We start from the raw sequence: 14,063 nt of genomic DNA, 5'->3' as shown, positions 1-14,063 counted from the left end.
GACTCGGAGGGGAACTTGCAGGTGGTGGTGTTCCCATGTGTCTGCTGCCCTTGTCCTTCTAGATGGTAGAGGTCGTGGGTTTGGAAGGTGCTGTCGAAGGAGCCTTGGTGAGTTGCTGCAGTGCGTCTTGTAGATGGTACACACACTGCTGCTACTGTGCGTCGGTGGTGGAGGGAGTGAATGTTTGTGGATGGGGTGCCGATCAAGCGGGGCTGCTTTGTCCTGGATGGTGTCGAGCTTCTTGAGTGTTGTGGGAGCTGCACTCATCCAGGCAAGTGGAGAGTATTCCATCACACTCCTGACTTGTGCCTTGTAGGTGGTGGACAGGCTTTGGGGAGTCAGGAGGTGAGTTACTCATCAGAGGATTCCTACCCTCTGACCTGCTTTTGTAGCCACAGTTCAGTTTCTGGTCAATGGTAACCCCCAGGATGTTGATAGTGGAGGATTCAGTGATGGTAACGCCATTGAATATCAAGGGGCGCTGGTTGGATTCTCTCTTGTTGGAGATGGTCATTGCCTGGCACTTGTGTGGCACGAATGTTACTTGCCACTTGTCAGCCCAAGCCTGGAGATTGTCCAGATCTTGCTGCATTTGCACATGGACTGCTTCAGTATCTGAGGAGTCGCGGATGGTGCTGAACATTGTGCAATCATCAGCGAACATCCCCACTTCTGACCTTATGGTGAAGGAAGGTCATTGATGAAGCAGCTGAAGATGGTTGGGCCGAGGACACTATCCTGAGGAACTCCTGCAAGTGACGTCCTGGAGCTGAGGTGACTGACCTCCAACAACCACAACCATCTTCTTTTGTGCTAAGTATGACCCCAACCAGCAGAGAGTTTCCCCCTGATTCCCATTGACTCCAGTTTTGCTAGGGCTCCTTGATGCCACACTCGGTCAAATGCAGCCTTGATGTCCAGGGCACTCACCTCGGGAGTTCAGCTCTTACGTCCATGTTTGAACCAAGGCTGTAATGAGGGCAGGAGCTGAGTGGCCCTGGCGGAACCCAAACTGGGCGTCAGTGAGCAGGTTATTGCTAAGCAAGTGCCACTTGATAGCACTGTTGATGACCCCTTCCATTACTTTACTGATGATCGAGAGTAGACTGATGGGGCGGTAATTGTCCGGGTTGGATTTCTCCTGCTTTTTGTGTACAGGATGTACCTGGGCAATTTTCCACATAGCTGGATAGATGCCAGAGTTGTAGCTGTACTGGAACAGCTTGGCTAGGGGGCGCGGCAAGTTCTGGAGCACGAGTCTTCAGTACTATTGCCGGAATATTGTCAGGGCCTATAGCCTTTGCAGTATCCAGTGCCTTCAGCCATTTCTTGATACCATGTGGAGTGAATCGAATTGGCTGAAGACTGGCATCGATGATGCTGGGGACCTCCGGAAGAGGCCGAGATGCATCATCCACTCGGCACTTCTGGCTGAAGATTGCTGCGGACGCTTCAGCCTCTGTCTTGGAGGGTTATGTGGCTGGAGGAGATTACAGAGGTAAGGGAGGGGTGCCACAAAGGAGGGGGTTTACAACCAAGGGTGAGAAGATTGAAATGCAGACCTTTGTGGACTGGGAGCCTCCACAGCTTAGAGAGCACAAGACTGATAACAGGGAAACAGGAGTAGAGTTGAGAGCTCCAGTTGAAGAGCTAGCGCCAACGTGGGCGATGGACTGAATAGGTTCCTTCTGTTTTGTATCCTGTACTCTATAATTCTGTCTGGCCCAGAGACCACACATTGGACATCGCCGCCACACTCGAACGCTGGAAAAACATAGGTATCGTAGGCAGCTGTCACCATGGTTTTAGTGATAAAACGTCGTCCCTGACAAAGCCACTGGTGGAATCTTTGGAGGGAGCCACCTACAAGTCTCGGTTTTGGGGGTTGATGGCATTCTCACCATTTCCGTGCAGCAGGCGCAACAGCACTCAAGAAGTTTAACACCGTCCGGGCCGGAGCAACTTGCCGGATCTGGCGGCCCTGGCGCAGTCGCTGCAGAACGTCCGGGCTAAAGGGATAAATTGCAGCGATTCATCTCGATTACTTCAGCAGCAGCAGCTTCCCCCCGCCAACCCCTCTCGTGACCACTGAGGACAAGAGTAGCAAAACCACGGCAGGACCACCACCAAGTCACACACCAGCCTGACTTGCAGAGAGTCAACAGCACAGAAAGCAGGCCGCTTGGCCCAACTGCTCCAGGCTGACGTTTCTGCTCCACACGAACCTCCTCCCGCCCCTTCTTCATCTCAACCCATCTGTATGTCCTTCTATTCCTTTCTCTCTCTCTCTCTCTCGTGTGTTTATCCAGCTTCCCCCTTCAATGTGTCTATGCAATACACCTCAAGCAGTCCAACTTGGACATTGACCATCATCATTATTGGGTCAAAATCCTGGAAAACTCTCCCTGGCTTTGTCACGCGGGGAGCACCTTCACTGCACAGACCGCAGCGGTTTGAGAACGGCTCACCACTTAGCTTCTTGCAGGGCAATTAAGGACGGGCAATACATGCTGGCCTTTTCGGCGACACCCATATCCCAAGAAAAAAAACAGAAAGTAGGCTGATCTTTTAAAGGAATCCAAAGCCACAAAACATAAGATCGTTTCTGTGTTACACTGATGTGTACAAACGAGGAAAGCGTTTACAAACTAACTACCGGAAGAAATTCCTGTGAAGATTTGTTTGATTTTTTTTTACCTCGTTTGAGCAAAGCAGGATAGGAATGAGAGTTTTGAGGAGGATAGATTACTGCATAGAACAATATGAGGAACGTCTGAGGACTCTGGGTCTATACTCGATGGAGTTTAGAAGGATGAGGGGGGATCTGATTGAAACTTACAGAATACTGAAAGGCCTGGATAGAGTGGACGTGGGGAAGATGTTTCCATTAGTAGGAGAGACTAGGACCCGAGGGGCACAACCTCAGAGTAAAGGGAAGACCTTTTAGAACAGAGATGAGGAGAGATTTCTTTAGCCAGAGAGTGGTGAATCTATGGAATTCATTGCCACAGAAGGCTGTGGAGGTCAGGTCATTGAGTGTATTTAAGACGGAGATAGATAGGTTCTTGGTTGGTAAGGGGATCAAAGGTTACGGGGAGAAAGCGGGAGAATGGGGTTGAGAAACTTATCTGCCGTGATTGAATGGCGGAGCAGACTTGATGGGCCGAATGGCCTAATTTCTGCTCCTATGTCTTAGGATCTTATGGTTTTGCTTAGTGTTGATAATGTTGAATCCAGTCAGGAATTCGGGGGAAACCTCTTTACCCAGAGGGAGTGGCAAGAACGTGGAGCTCGCTGCCACGGGGAGTGCTTGTGCGAATCGTCGAGATGCGTTCAAGGGAGAAGCTGGATGAGGGAGAAAGGAATAGAAGGATGTGTTGATGGGGTGAGATGAAGAGGGGGGGGTGGGAGGAGGCTCTTTTTTTTAAAACATATATTCGTTCACGGGTTGGGGGCATTGCTGGCTAGGCCCATCCTTAGTTGCCCTCGAGAGCTCGGCCATTCACAGGTCAGCCACATTGCTGTGGGTCTGGAGTCACACGTAGGCCCAGACCAGCAGACGTCCTTCCCCAAAGGACATTGGTGAACCAGATGGGTTTTTTTTTTAAAACAACAATTGACAATGGTTCCGTGATCATCGTTAAGGCTTTTTAAATCCCTGATTCTTTTACCGAATTCAAGTTTCACCATCTGCCGGGGTGGGATTCGAACCTGCATCCCCCCAGTCCAACGGCAGCGCCACTCCGCCGCCGCCGCCGCCTCACGCGGAGCAGAAACGCCAGCATGGACCCGATGGCCGAACGGCCTGTTCCTGTGCTGCGAGTACCGTGTGAAAACAGTCGGGCTCTTTTTTTGTCTCTTATTAAAATCCCCGTCAGGTCTGAAAACATCCTGTTCACGAGAATGGAATTTCAGCAACAAGAGAGAGAGAAATAAAAACGTCACATCTGCTGTTTCCTAATTGCCCAAAATTCTCAAAAAAGGTCACTTACTGGAAAGCCAATCAAAACAGGATACGAGTAGGCGTTGGCTTGTGGGCAGGTAGCTAGACTCCAGCTGCGAGTTATGCGCAGCCAGTAGGAAGCTGTAAATTCTCACAGTGGAGCATCTCTTGACGTATTTCTCTTGAGTACGTTACCCGTTTGATGCACACTGATGGTTTACACCTCCGTTTAACCACCACGGGAATTTTTCCTTATACCGCCATGAGCTTGAGTTTTTCGTAAATGACCCGCTTTTCGAGCTTCTGAGGCTTTTTTTTTTCCTTTCGGCGAGGTGGGGGGGGGGGGGGGAGGGGGAAATTTTTTTTCCCCCTCCACAACTTTTTAAAAGACTTATTTTTCATTGCAGCGTGTGACACTAAAAACGAGTGAGTCTTCCCCCCTCCCACCCGCCCCACGTTCTCTCCTTGACATTTTGCACCCACAGATGTGACCTGCGCTGGCCAGGGAAGGTGCTAGTAGGAGACCAGATCCCTCCCATCTAACCTTATCATGAGGGAAAAGGGTGTTGACACAGTCTGAATCTGTTTTCTCGTTTTTATTTATTTATTTTTAAATCAACTAAATGTCGATACCCAAATTGGATTTCCACAATTTATAGATTATTTTTTACAAATTGAAGGTATATTTTACAGAGGTAAAGGACAGTGTAGAGCTTACTCCTGTTTAGTGTATAATTTCATTGGCAAGAACGGCTGCTATAATGCTGCGAGCTTCCTCAGCTCCTCCTCAAGGTAAACTCCTGCACGTGACATCTGTATAGTGGGCTACATCTGAACAACATGGGTAGTGCCCATGCAGCACAGCACTCCATCTATCTTACAGGAATTCGGGAATTAACGCACACAACTCCACACATTCCTCTCCACAGTCACAAAGGAAAACGTATAGGTCGATACAGCACAGAAGGAGACCATTCAATCCATCGTGCCTGTGCTGGCTCTTTTGAAAGAGCTATCCAATCAGCCCCACTCCTCCCTCCCTGCTCTTCCCCCATATCCCTGCAATTTCTTTCAACCTTCAAGTATTTACCAATTCCCCTTTTGAAAGTTCCAATGCATCTGCCTCCACTGCCCTTTCAGGCGTTGCGTTCCAAATCACCACAGCTCACTGCATAAAAAGAAAAAAATTCTCCTCCCCCGCCCCCGCCCCCGGTCCTTTTGTCAATGATCTTAAACCTGTGTGTCTCTGGTTACCGACCCTCCTGCCAGTGGAAACAGTTTCTCCTTATTTACTCTATCAAAATCCCCTCACGATTTTGAACGCCTCGATTAAATCTCCTCCTTAACCTTCGCTGCTCTAAGAACAATCCCAGCTTCTTCAATCTCTCCACATTTAACCGAACTCCCTCATCTCTGGTGCAATCAGCTTTGTGCCCTCTAAGCCTGCCTAAAATGTGGTGCTGTGGAAACACATAGAAGTTCATATAGGCCATTTGACCCCAGCGGTCTATGTTGGTGTCTCAATCACCAGTGGCGCTGTGGGATAGGCACCGAATCAAAACAATTCAGAGCAATTGGGAACCGAATTCTCAACCAACTCTCTAGTAGACTATGCCTATGTTCCCCGGAGTTTAGAAGGATGGGAAGTGAGAGATGTCAAAAGATGAGAGATGTCAAGTTTCATTATTATCATATAAAATTCTTAATGCGCTCGATGGGGTAGAGGTTGTTTCCCCCAGCTGGGGAATCTAGAACATGGGGTCACAGTCTCAGGATAAGGGGGTGGCCATTTTGGACCGAGATGAGGACAAATTTCGACACTCAGAAGGGTGTGAATCTTTGGAATTCTCCACCCCAGAGAGCTGCGGATGCTCAGCCGTTGAGCCTATTCAAGACAGAGATCGATAACATGGGAATCGGGGGATTTGTGGTAAGTGCGGGAAGGTGGAGTTGAGTTGGAAGATCAGTCACGATCTTGCTGAGTAACGGAACAGGCTAGAGGGGCAAAATGGTCCAGTCCTGTTCCTATTTCTTGTGTTCGTGCTGAATCAGCCGGCAGTGTTAAAAGATTAAGGCCAAGATGTCTCGCAGCAGGACAATGGAGATTGCTTCAGGAAAATGATTTCAGTGGAAACTGTGAGGCTGTTGCACACGCCCTACTCTGGGATAGATCACAGTGCTGTGTGGCTGCAGCTCAATCTGCAGGGAAGGTAGACAGAGAGAGAGAGAGACACCACATTTTGTCCAATCTCTCTCCCGTGTCACCTCCTCCGCAACCCAATCCCACCCCCCCCCACCAATATGAGCAGGAGGCGGCCGTTCAGCCCCTCGAATTAGCTCGTAGCTGATCCCCTTGGTTCCATAAAAGAGGAAAAAAAAATCTACGAATCTCGGTTTTGAGATTTTCAATTGGCTGCCAACATCCAAAGCTTTATGGTGGAGGGAGTTCCAGATTCCCGTTTGTGTGAAGAAGTGCTTCCTGACATCACCTGGCTCGCACCATTTTAAGCTCCTTTAGGTCCACAACAGCAAACTCAAGCTCTATACAGGCAGTTTGCTAGCCACCTAAAAAGTGCACTCACACCTGCAACTCAAACAATATGTGCGATTGGATTTTTGGAAGAAGGAAAAAAGACAGCACATTTGAGGCAAGGTAGTGAACCAGTACTTAAGGCAAAGGGAGTCGACTCTCTCAGGGCTGATGAGCTCAAGGCAAACCGAGGATTGGACACTGTCTCATCTGGGCAGACGCAAACCACTTCCCGAGCTCTGAACCGCTTCCTCCCCTCACTGAGCCGTTAGCAAAGCATGGACTCACTGTTGGGTCTCTTCAAAGAGTGGAGAGACAAAAAAGGTTTCACCTTACAGCCAATACAGAGTTTAAAACACACACACGCACACACACACACACACACGTACACGTCCATACAATCCATAGAATCTGCTTTTCCTCACCAAAGGGCTTTGGAAATAGTCCAAAACAATCGTGCTGGAGCGACAATATCACCGGACTACAGAAACACAATCCCACATTGTAACTTCTAAAAGTACAACTATGGTTGTAAAGCGCTTTGGAACGTCCTAAGGCTGTGAAAGTCGCTATATAAATGCAAGTTCTTCTTGCAATCTCAGGGTGCCCGGGCCCAGCATTGTTAAGCTCGTACGTCAAGTCCTTAAAGATGGGGGGCACGACAAGGCAGTCAGAGTCGAGTGCACTGGAGCCCACTTGCTACTGAACTGTGCCCTCTGAAAGTATGCAGTACTCTCTGGCATCGCAGTCTAGTACGTCAAGAGCTCGGATTCCCGCCAGTCTTCAGGTAGAAAGTCTGTCACATCGACCTGCTGTTTGCTGATGAGCGGAGCGCTGGTCGCAGTCAGCATGGCACACTGTGGCTCGTGCTGCTGTACAACCTGGTTCCACTGTTTCAGCTCATCCCTCAGGCTCTGGATCTCCTTCTTCAGCGAGGCATTTTCTCTTTCCAGTTGCTCGTACTCCTGGAGGTGCAAAACAAGAGGCTTGTAACCAAGAGGGGCTTCGTTTACAAAAGTAAAAACAAACTGCAACCGGGCATTCCCCCGCCCCCTCCGCATTCTCATCTCCCTCCCGTTAACCCCCCACATTCTCAGCCCCCAACCCCCGATATCCCCCCCCCACCGCCCCCAGCTCTGATATATTACCTGTCACTGTGTGTTGGGGGCACTATGCCATACGGTACCAATCTGTGACATGAGTCCTTGCTTCAATGCAGCTTTTTGTTAATTCTGGCAATTAGTAGTCAGTATTGCCGGGAAGAAAAAGAGGAATGCCGTCGGAGCTTTTCATCTTGCACTCATCAGGACAGATTCACAAGAACACCTAATCTCAATGGGAGCGACAATATTGCTCCCTTTGAAATTTGGCATTCTTGTGTTATAGCCTGGTGAGTACAAGATGGAAGGCCCAGATCTTCCAGTCTCTGGACCATTGGAGACCGGATCTATCTCTCTAGATACGATTCAGGCTCCCTTGGAAGTCTCGACGCAAAGACTCCATGGGAATAGCCCAGGAAGTTTGAACTTCTGACGGGCAATTCCCCTGGTGCCCGGGAACCTCCAAAGAAGTCTCCAACTCTTGAGTTAGGGCTGGAGACTTCAGATAGTTCTGACTTACTTATCTGGATAGTTACCCGGGAAATGTTAGACAGAAAAATCCTAGTCTAACTCCAGGGCAACTGACACTGAGATAAAAGCAAAACACTGCGGATGTTGGAAATCTGAAACAAAAATAAAAACAGCTGGAAAAATTCAGCAGGTCTAACAGCATCTGCGGAGAGGAACGCAGTTAACGTTTCGAGTCCGTATGACTCTTCATCAGATCAGTGGGTTCCGATGAAGAGTCACACGGACTCGAAACGTTGACTGTATTCCTCTCCGCAGATGCTGTTAGACCTGCTGAGTTTTTCCAGCTGTTTTTATTTTTGTAAAACAACTGACGCACTACTACGTCTCCCTAACTCCCCCTTTCTGACCCAACCCGACTAGTCCCCACCACCCAACTCTTCCCCGACCTGACTAGCCTCCACTCACCAACCCCCCCCCACCCCGACTTCCTCTGACCCCTGACTCGACATCAGCACCCTACCCACCTGCCACCTTACCCACCTGCCACCCAATCCCCTTACCTTACCTGCCCTACCCCCTTACACACCTACACATTCACCCATTCGCTCACAGGCTAACATACTGAGCAGCTTGGGGGCATTTAAACCCTTTACTGCAACAGAATACAGCAGCTAGTGCCATAAAAAAGCAGATTCTCTCCACTGTCCCCCTACGAAGTTTCCTGCGCTGAGTTCTGCAGGATGCTCCATCAGAGGATTAGCCAGAAAAACTGGAGGAAGGTGAGTGGGTAGCGGTTTTGTTTGGAAACAGGGTGTCTGACCCTGATCCCAGGATTTGGGCCTTTGTTGCTTTTTTTGCAGTTCTGTGCTCCCAAGCGACAGTTAGTAGTGAGTTAAAGGGAATTTTCATTCTGGGACCTCTGTCCTCTTGAACGCTCCCTCAATACCCAGCCCCGTCTTTCTCTGATGGCATGGCACCGTTTGAAATTTTGATGCCCGGCTCCATGGAGTTGTGGTTATTTGTGGCAGAAGGGGCATTCAATGACTGGGTGGCTGCCTTAACCTGCCCCTCTATTTGTTTCGTGGCGTCGTATGTTCTTGCAAACCCCTCCCACAAGCTAACCAGCACATTCCTAGCCGAGAGTGGCAACGGTGATGCAGCCACCTAGCTGCCTACTGCCCAGTGGTACCACGTCCTACCGACCATTTTGCCTGATGGCCACTGTTGGCAGGGTGTGCGTGTGTGTGCGTGTGTGTGTGTGTGGTAGGCCAGCATCCTTGCCCACAGCCTCACAGCACCCAAGGGCACTGCGCCACACAGTACCGGTCTGTGGCACGAGTCCTTGCTGCAATGCAGCTTGTGTCAGAAGTGGCGACGCAAAGACTCCCTGGGAATTGCCCGGGAAGTCTGAACTTCCGATGGACAATTCCCCTGCTCCCCGGGACCCTCCGAGGGGCTCGAGCCCTGAATGGTGAACAGAGGCGGCCGAAGACACCTCTTTTGACCTGGCCTTTCCACACACAACGTTGGCGTTTCCAGTGAGGTCGGCCATGCAGGAATCACATAAGAGAGTGAATCAGGAACGCAGAACCCTGTGCGGCTGCACCAGGCGGAATCTTTGGTTTGGGAGGGGGCAGGTGTAGACTGACCATCTCCCCTTCAGAACCAATACAAGTGAAGGCCGGTCAGTTAGAGACAAGTAGACATGATCAGAGGTTAAACTGCACTCTCTCCCACTCTCTCATTCGCAGCTACTGTGCTCTGTGTTACTGCAAGCTCCAGTTCGCATACATCTCAACTCCAAAGTCTGGGTGGAAAAATAACTCAGCAAGGATTAGAATTAACAGACCCTCATTTATTCAGCAAGCTCAACTGTTGTCGAGAGTAAGACAGCCACAGAATCATAGAATTGTTACAGCACAAAAGGAGGCCATTCGGTCCATCATATCTGTGTCAGCTCCCTGAATGAACAATGCACTCGGTGCCCTTCCTCCCTTGCCTTCAGTCGATGAGCTTCTCCCAACCCAATGAAAATAACGTGGCGTTAAATTCCCTAAAACCCACACGCATCAACCTCTGAGCTTTTGAAATCTTCAGTGGAAAGAGCAGGTAGGAGCGGGACCAATTCGATAGCTCTCTCAAAAGGGCTGGCACCAGCACCAGGGCCCGAATGGCCTTCTCCTCAGCTGGGAGGTTTTGGCGGAGGGCACAAGCCAAACAAATTTTGAGCAGATACAAGCTGGCGCCAACACGAGCCTGGGTTCGATCCCGCCACCGAGTGCTTACCTGGTGTAAACTGTCCGCCCTCTGTGTCTGTTTCTGGCGACTTTTCTGGGCTGCGATCCGGTTCTTTTCTCTCCGCCTGAGTTTTTTATCGTCACCCTCGTAATCCTGCACACATCAGAAGGTCAGTAATCGTAGCAACATGGGCAATGGTCACCTCTCCCTCCCCAAACACACACTTCGCATTGCCAAAGTGCCTTCTTAGTTGGCAAGTTCAACTTAATCCAAAAGCGACATCTCCCGCTGAACCTCCAGCCGTCATAATAAGAGTCCTTTAAAACTTGCATTTAAATAGCGCTTCTCCTCGCATCCTTCAGACTACCCAAAGCGCTTTGCAACCTATGAACTCACCCGTTAACATAGTACCCAACTACTGCACAAAGCAAGATCCCACAAAGAGCAACTGAGGTGTCACCAGGGTTAGGGTGTTAGTTGAGGGATAGATGTTAGTTACAGCAGACTGAAGAGAGGTCCCCAGCAGTTCTTCAAATGGTGGCTTTTATGTGCACCCAAGGAGTCAGACTGATCCTCGAAGGTCTTATCAAAGGATGGCACCTCTGACAGTGCGGCGCTCCCTCGGCACCGACAGTCTGGTGCTCCCTCGGCACCGAGGGTCGCTCCGACAGCACGGCGCCCCCTCGGCGCAGAACCTCCAACAGCGCGACGCCCCCTCGGCGCAGAACCTCCAACAGCGCGACGCTCCCTCGGCGCCGACCCTCCGACAGCGCGGCGCTCCCTCGGCGCCAACCCTCCGACAGCACGGCGCCGACCCTCCAACAGCACGGCCCTCCCTCGGCGCCGACCCTCCGACAGCGCGGCCCTCCCTCGGCGCCGACCCTCCGACAGCGCGGCCCTCCCTCGGCGCAGCACTCCCTCAGCACTGGCCCTCCGACAGTGCAGCACTCCCTCAGCACTGGCCCTCCGACAGCGCAGCACTCCCTCAGCACTAGCTCTCCGACAGCGCAGCACTCCCTCAGCACTGGCCCTCCGACAGTGCAGCACTCCCTCAGCACTGGCCCTCCGACAGGGCAGCACTCCCTCAGTACTGACCCTCTGACAGTGCGCACTGGCCCTCCGACAGCGCAGCACTCCCTCAGCACTGGCCCTCCGACAGTGCAGCACTCCCTCAGCACTGGCCCTCCGACAGTGCAGCGCTCCCTCAGTACTGACCCTCCGACAGTGCAGCGCTCCCTCAGTACTGACCCTCTGACACTGCAGCGCTCCCTCAGTACTGACCCTCTGACAGTGCAGCGCTCCCTCAGTACTGACCCTCTGACAGTGCAGCGATCCCTCAGTATTGACCCTCTGACAGTGCAGCACTCCCTCAGTACTGACCCTCCGACAGTGCTGCACTCCCTCAGCACTGGCAACGGGAGTGTCAGCCTGTCATATGGTCTCAAGTCTCTGGAGCGGGGCTCAAACCCACAAGCTACTGTCACAGAGAGAAGTGACGAGGTGACACCTTGAGCCACACACAGCTGACAGTCAACAGAACCGAGAAATTGAACACTTTGGCCATTTGCCTGCGGTGAGTCACTCCTGGCCTGATATAAATACATGAGTGGACAGCAAGAACTCCTGTTTAAAATAAAACACACACACACACACACACACACACACACGAATTTCCTCATCAATCAAACCTCCCAGGTCAGGGCAAACCATTAAACTAAGGGGAGAGAGCGTGGGCAGAGAGAGAGAGTTACCTTTTCAGAATTCTGGCTGGAATCGTCCGTTTCAAATTCAGGAGAGAACTCCATGGCTGTGCACATACCAGCCATGCTGCAGGGCGAGGAGAAGTTATGAAACCTCATAAAACTTCCGTGGGCGGTGGGATGGGGGTGGTGGAGCGCACACAGTGCACAAAGTTGCAGAGAAACGAGAAGGGCAAACGCTCCAAGGACAGGAGGCTTCGGGCTGTCACTTGCTGGACGAGCTTTCTCTCTCTCTCTCTCTCTGTCTGTCTCTCTCTGTCTGTCTGTCTGTGCAAAGAAACCAGCCTCAGTGCAGCCCAGCTTCCCTTTATAGGAATTTGGCTTCAGTTTCACTTTATTACAAGCCGTGCCCTCAGCCACTGAGAGGAAAACACTGGATAGGTTAATGCAGGGAAGTCACATGGCTGGGAAAGTCCCACTGCTTCTTCCCTCCCCCGAGTTTAGCCTTGTGATTCTTCTCTTGTTATTTTTTCTCTCTCTCTCTCTTGCATTGTCCGGTAGGGCCACCCACACGTAGAGTTTAAAATAGTGCTGAAAAATAACCTTTTTTGTTGTGCAAGATGTATGGTAAAATCCTGGAAATCAAACCGAGAATTTCATTTTTTTTTAAAAAAGTACATGTATCAGTTCAGTATTGTTTTAAACTCAGTAAGTTCTGGCTGAAAGGGAATTGAACTTTTGTGAAACAGCTTTAATGTCCTTTTTTCACAGTCAATTTCGTTTCTTTTCCCAAAGGTGGACACTGCTGTTGGAGGATGGTTCTCAAACCCTTTGATTTTGATCGATGGACCTGTCAAATGGATTAGTAAACACGCCCCTCCCCACACCTCTACCACCTAGAAGGACAAGGGCAGCAGACACATGGGAACACCATCACCTGCAAGTTCCCCTCCAAGCTGCACACCATCCTGACCTGGAAATATATCGGCCGTTCCTTCACTGTCGCTGGGTCAAAATCCTGGAGCTCCCTCCCTAACAGCACCGCGGGTGCACCTACACCACAGGGACTGCAGCGGTTCAAGAAGGCAGCTCACCCCCACCTTCTCAAGGGACAATTGGGGATGGGCAATAAATGCTGGCCCAGCCCGCGAAGCCCACATCCCACGAACGAATTAAAAAAAACACCCAGATTGTAATACTATTGCGAGATAATAGTCACAGTACGAACAGAGTGACTGACTGACCCATATTTTAAGGGATTGTCCCGGGTCAGGGACACCTCTTGTCCCAAGGGAGACTGATCCTGTGGGTCTCTGGGGTGAGTTTGAGTGATTTGAGCAGGACTGCAAGTGAGTGAGTTGGCCAACAGAGAGATGATAAGGTTGTGACTCAACAAGATAAATTGTAGGTTTTCGTTGACTTTAACCATCCACGATGCTATTATGGTCTCGAGACCTGCCGTGCCCCACACTCTTGGCCCCTCTCTCACAGAAGCACGGGGAGAGCAGGAGCATATTTGTTGTCCCAGCAAGGAGTCCATAGACACCAGTTGGAGAACCAAGGTTGTTGGAAACGCAGCTGCCAATTTGTGCACAGAGAGCTCCCACAAACAGCATTTGCTTTGCCGTCTTGGCTGAGTGATAAATATTGGACATCGGGGAAAACTCTCCCCTGCTTTTCTTCCAATAGTGGCCATGGGATCCTTTTACATCCACCTGAGAGAGCAGACAGAGCCGTGGTTTAACATCTTGACTGAAAGGGGGCACCTCCGACACTTGAAACGGAGAAATCGGCAGGGCTGTGGGGAAAGAGCAGGGGCTAGTGGAGATTGGCTAATTGGATAACTTTTTCAAAGAGCCAGCACAGGCACGATGGGCAGAATGACCTCCTCCTGTGCAGCATCAATCTATTCTGCGCGGCTGTCGGGCCAGAGGGTTAGATTTGCTATCGCGAAAGGGCGAGTGTTGTCAGATCCTAACAGGACCTGGCAGAGAAGTGGACCCACAGGGCTGGTCAACGCACATGGACAGTGTGCACCAGAAGGCTATTCAACTGCAGTGGCATCGCACTGCCGGTCTTGT

At 50.7% G+C, this 14,063-nt stretch overlaps 1 protein-coding gene across 1 annotated transcript; it reads right to left on the bottom strand.

The window, feature by feature from the left end:
* Positions 1-4,524: 4,524 nt before the first annotated feature.
* On the bottom strand, positions 4,525-12,370 carry LOC144670172 (basic leucine zipper transcriptional factor ATF-like 3). Its single transcript, XM_078532645.1, has 3 exons — positions 12,034-12,370; positions 10,331-10,435; positions 4,525-7,438 (listed from the first exon to the last, which is right to left on the bottom strand). The coding sequence occupies exons 1-3, from the start codon at positions 12,139-12,141 to the stop codon at positions 7,223-7,225; spliced, it is 429 nt and encodes a 142-aa protein (XP_078388771.1). The 5' UTR covers positions 12,142-12,370; the 3' UTR covers positions 4,525-7,222.
* Positions 12,371-14,063: the final 1,693 nt, after the last annotated feature.

This window comes from Cetorhinus maximus, chromosome 31 (genome assembly GCF_964194155.1).
Source record: "Cetorhinus maximus chromosome 31, sCetMax3.hap1.1, whole genome shotgun sequence".
Lineage (NCBI taxonomy): Eukaryota > Metazoa > Chordata > Chondrichthyes > Lamniformes > Cetorhinidae > Cetorhinus > Cetorhinus maximus.
Note: the sequence above shows the minus strand (reverse complement) of the source record. Positions and strands in the feature narration are given on the sequence as shown.

Coding starts and splice junctions, on each gene's coding strand:
- LOC144670172 (XM_078532645.1), bottom strand. CDS start 12,141: ATGAGGTTTCATAACTTCTCCTCGCCCTGCAGCATGGCTGGTATGTGC. Junction 10,436..12,033: donor CCAGCCAGAATTCTGAAAAG/GTAACTCTCTCT, acceptor TGATGTGTGCAG/GATTACGAGGGTGACGATAA. Junction 7,439..10,330: donor GGGCGGACAGTTTACACCAG/GTAAGCACTCGG, acceptor TTGCACCTCCAG/GAGTACGAGCAACTGGAAAG.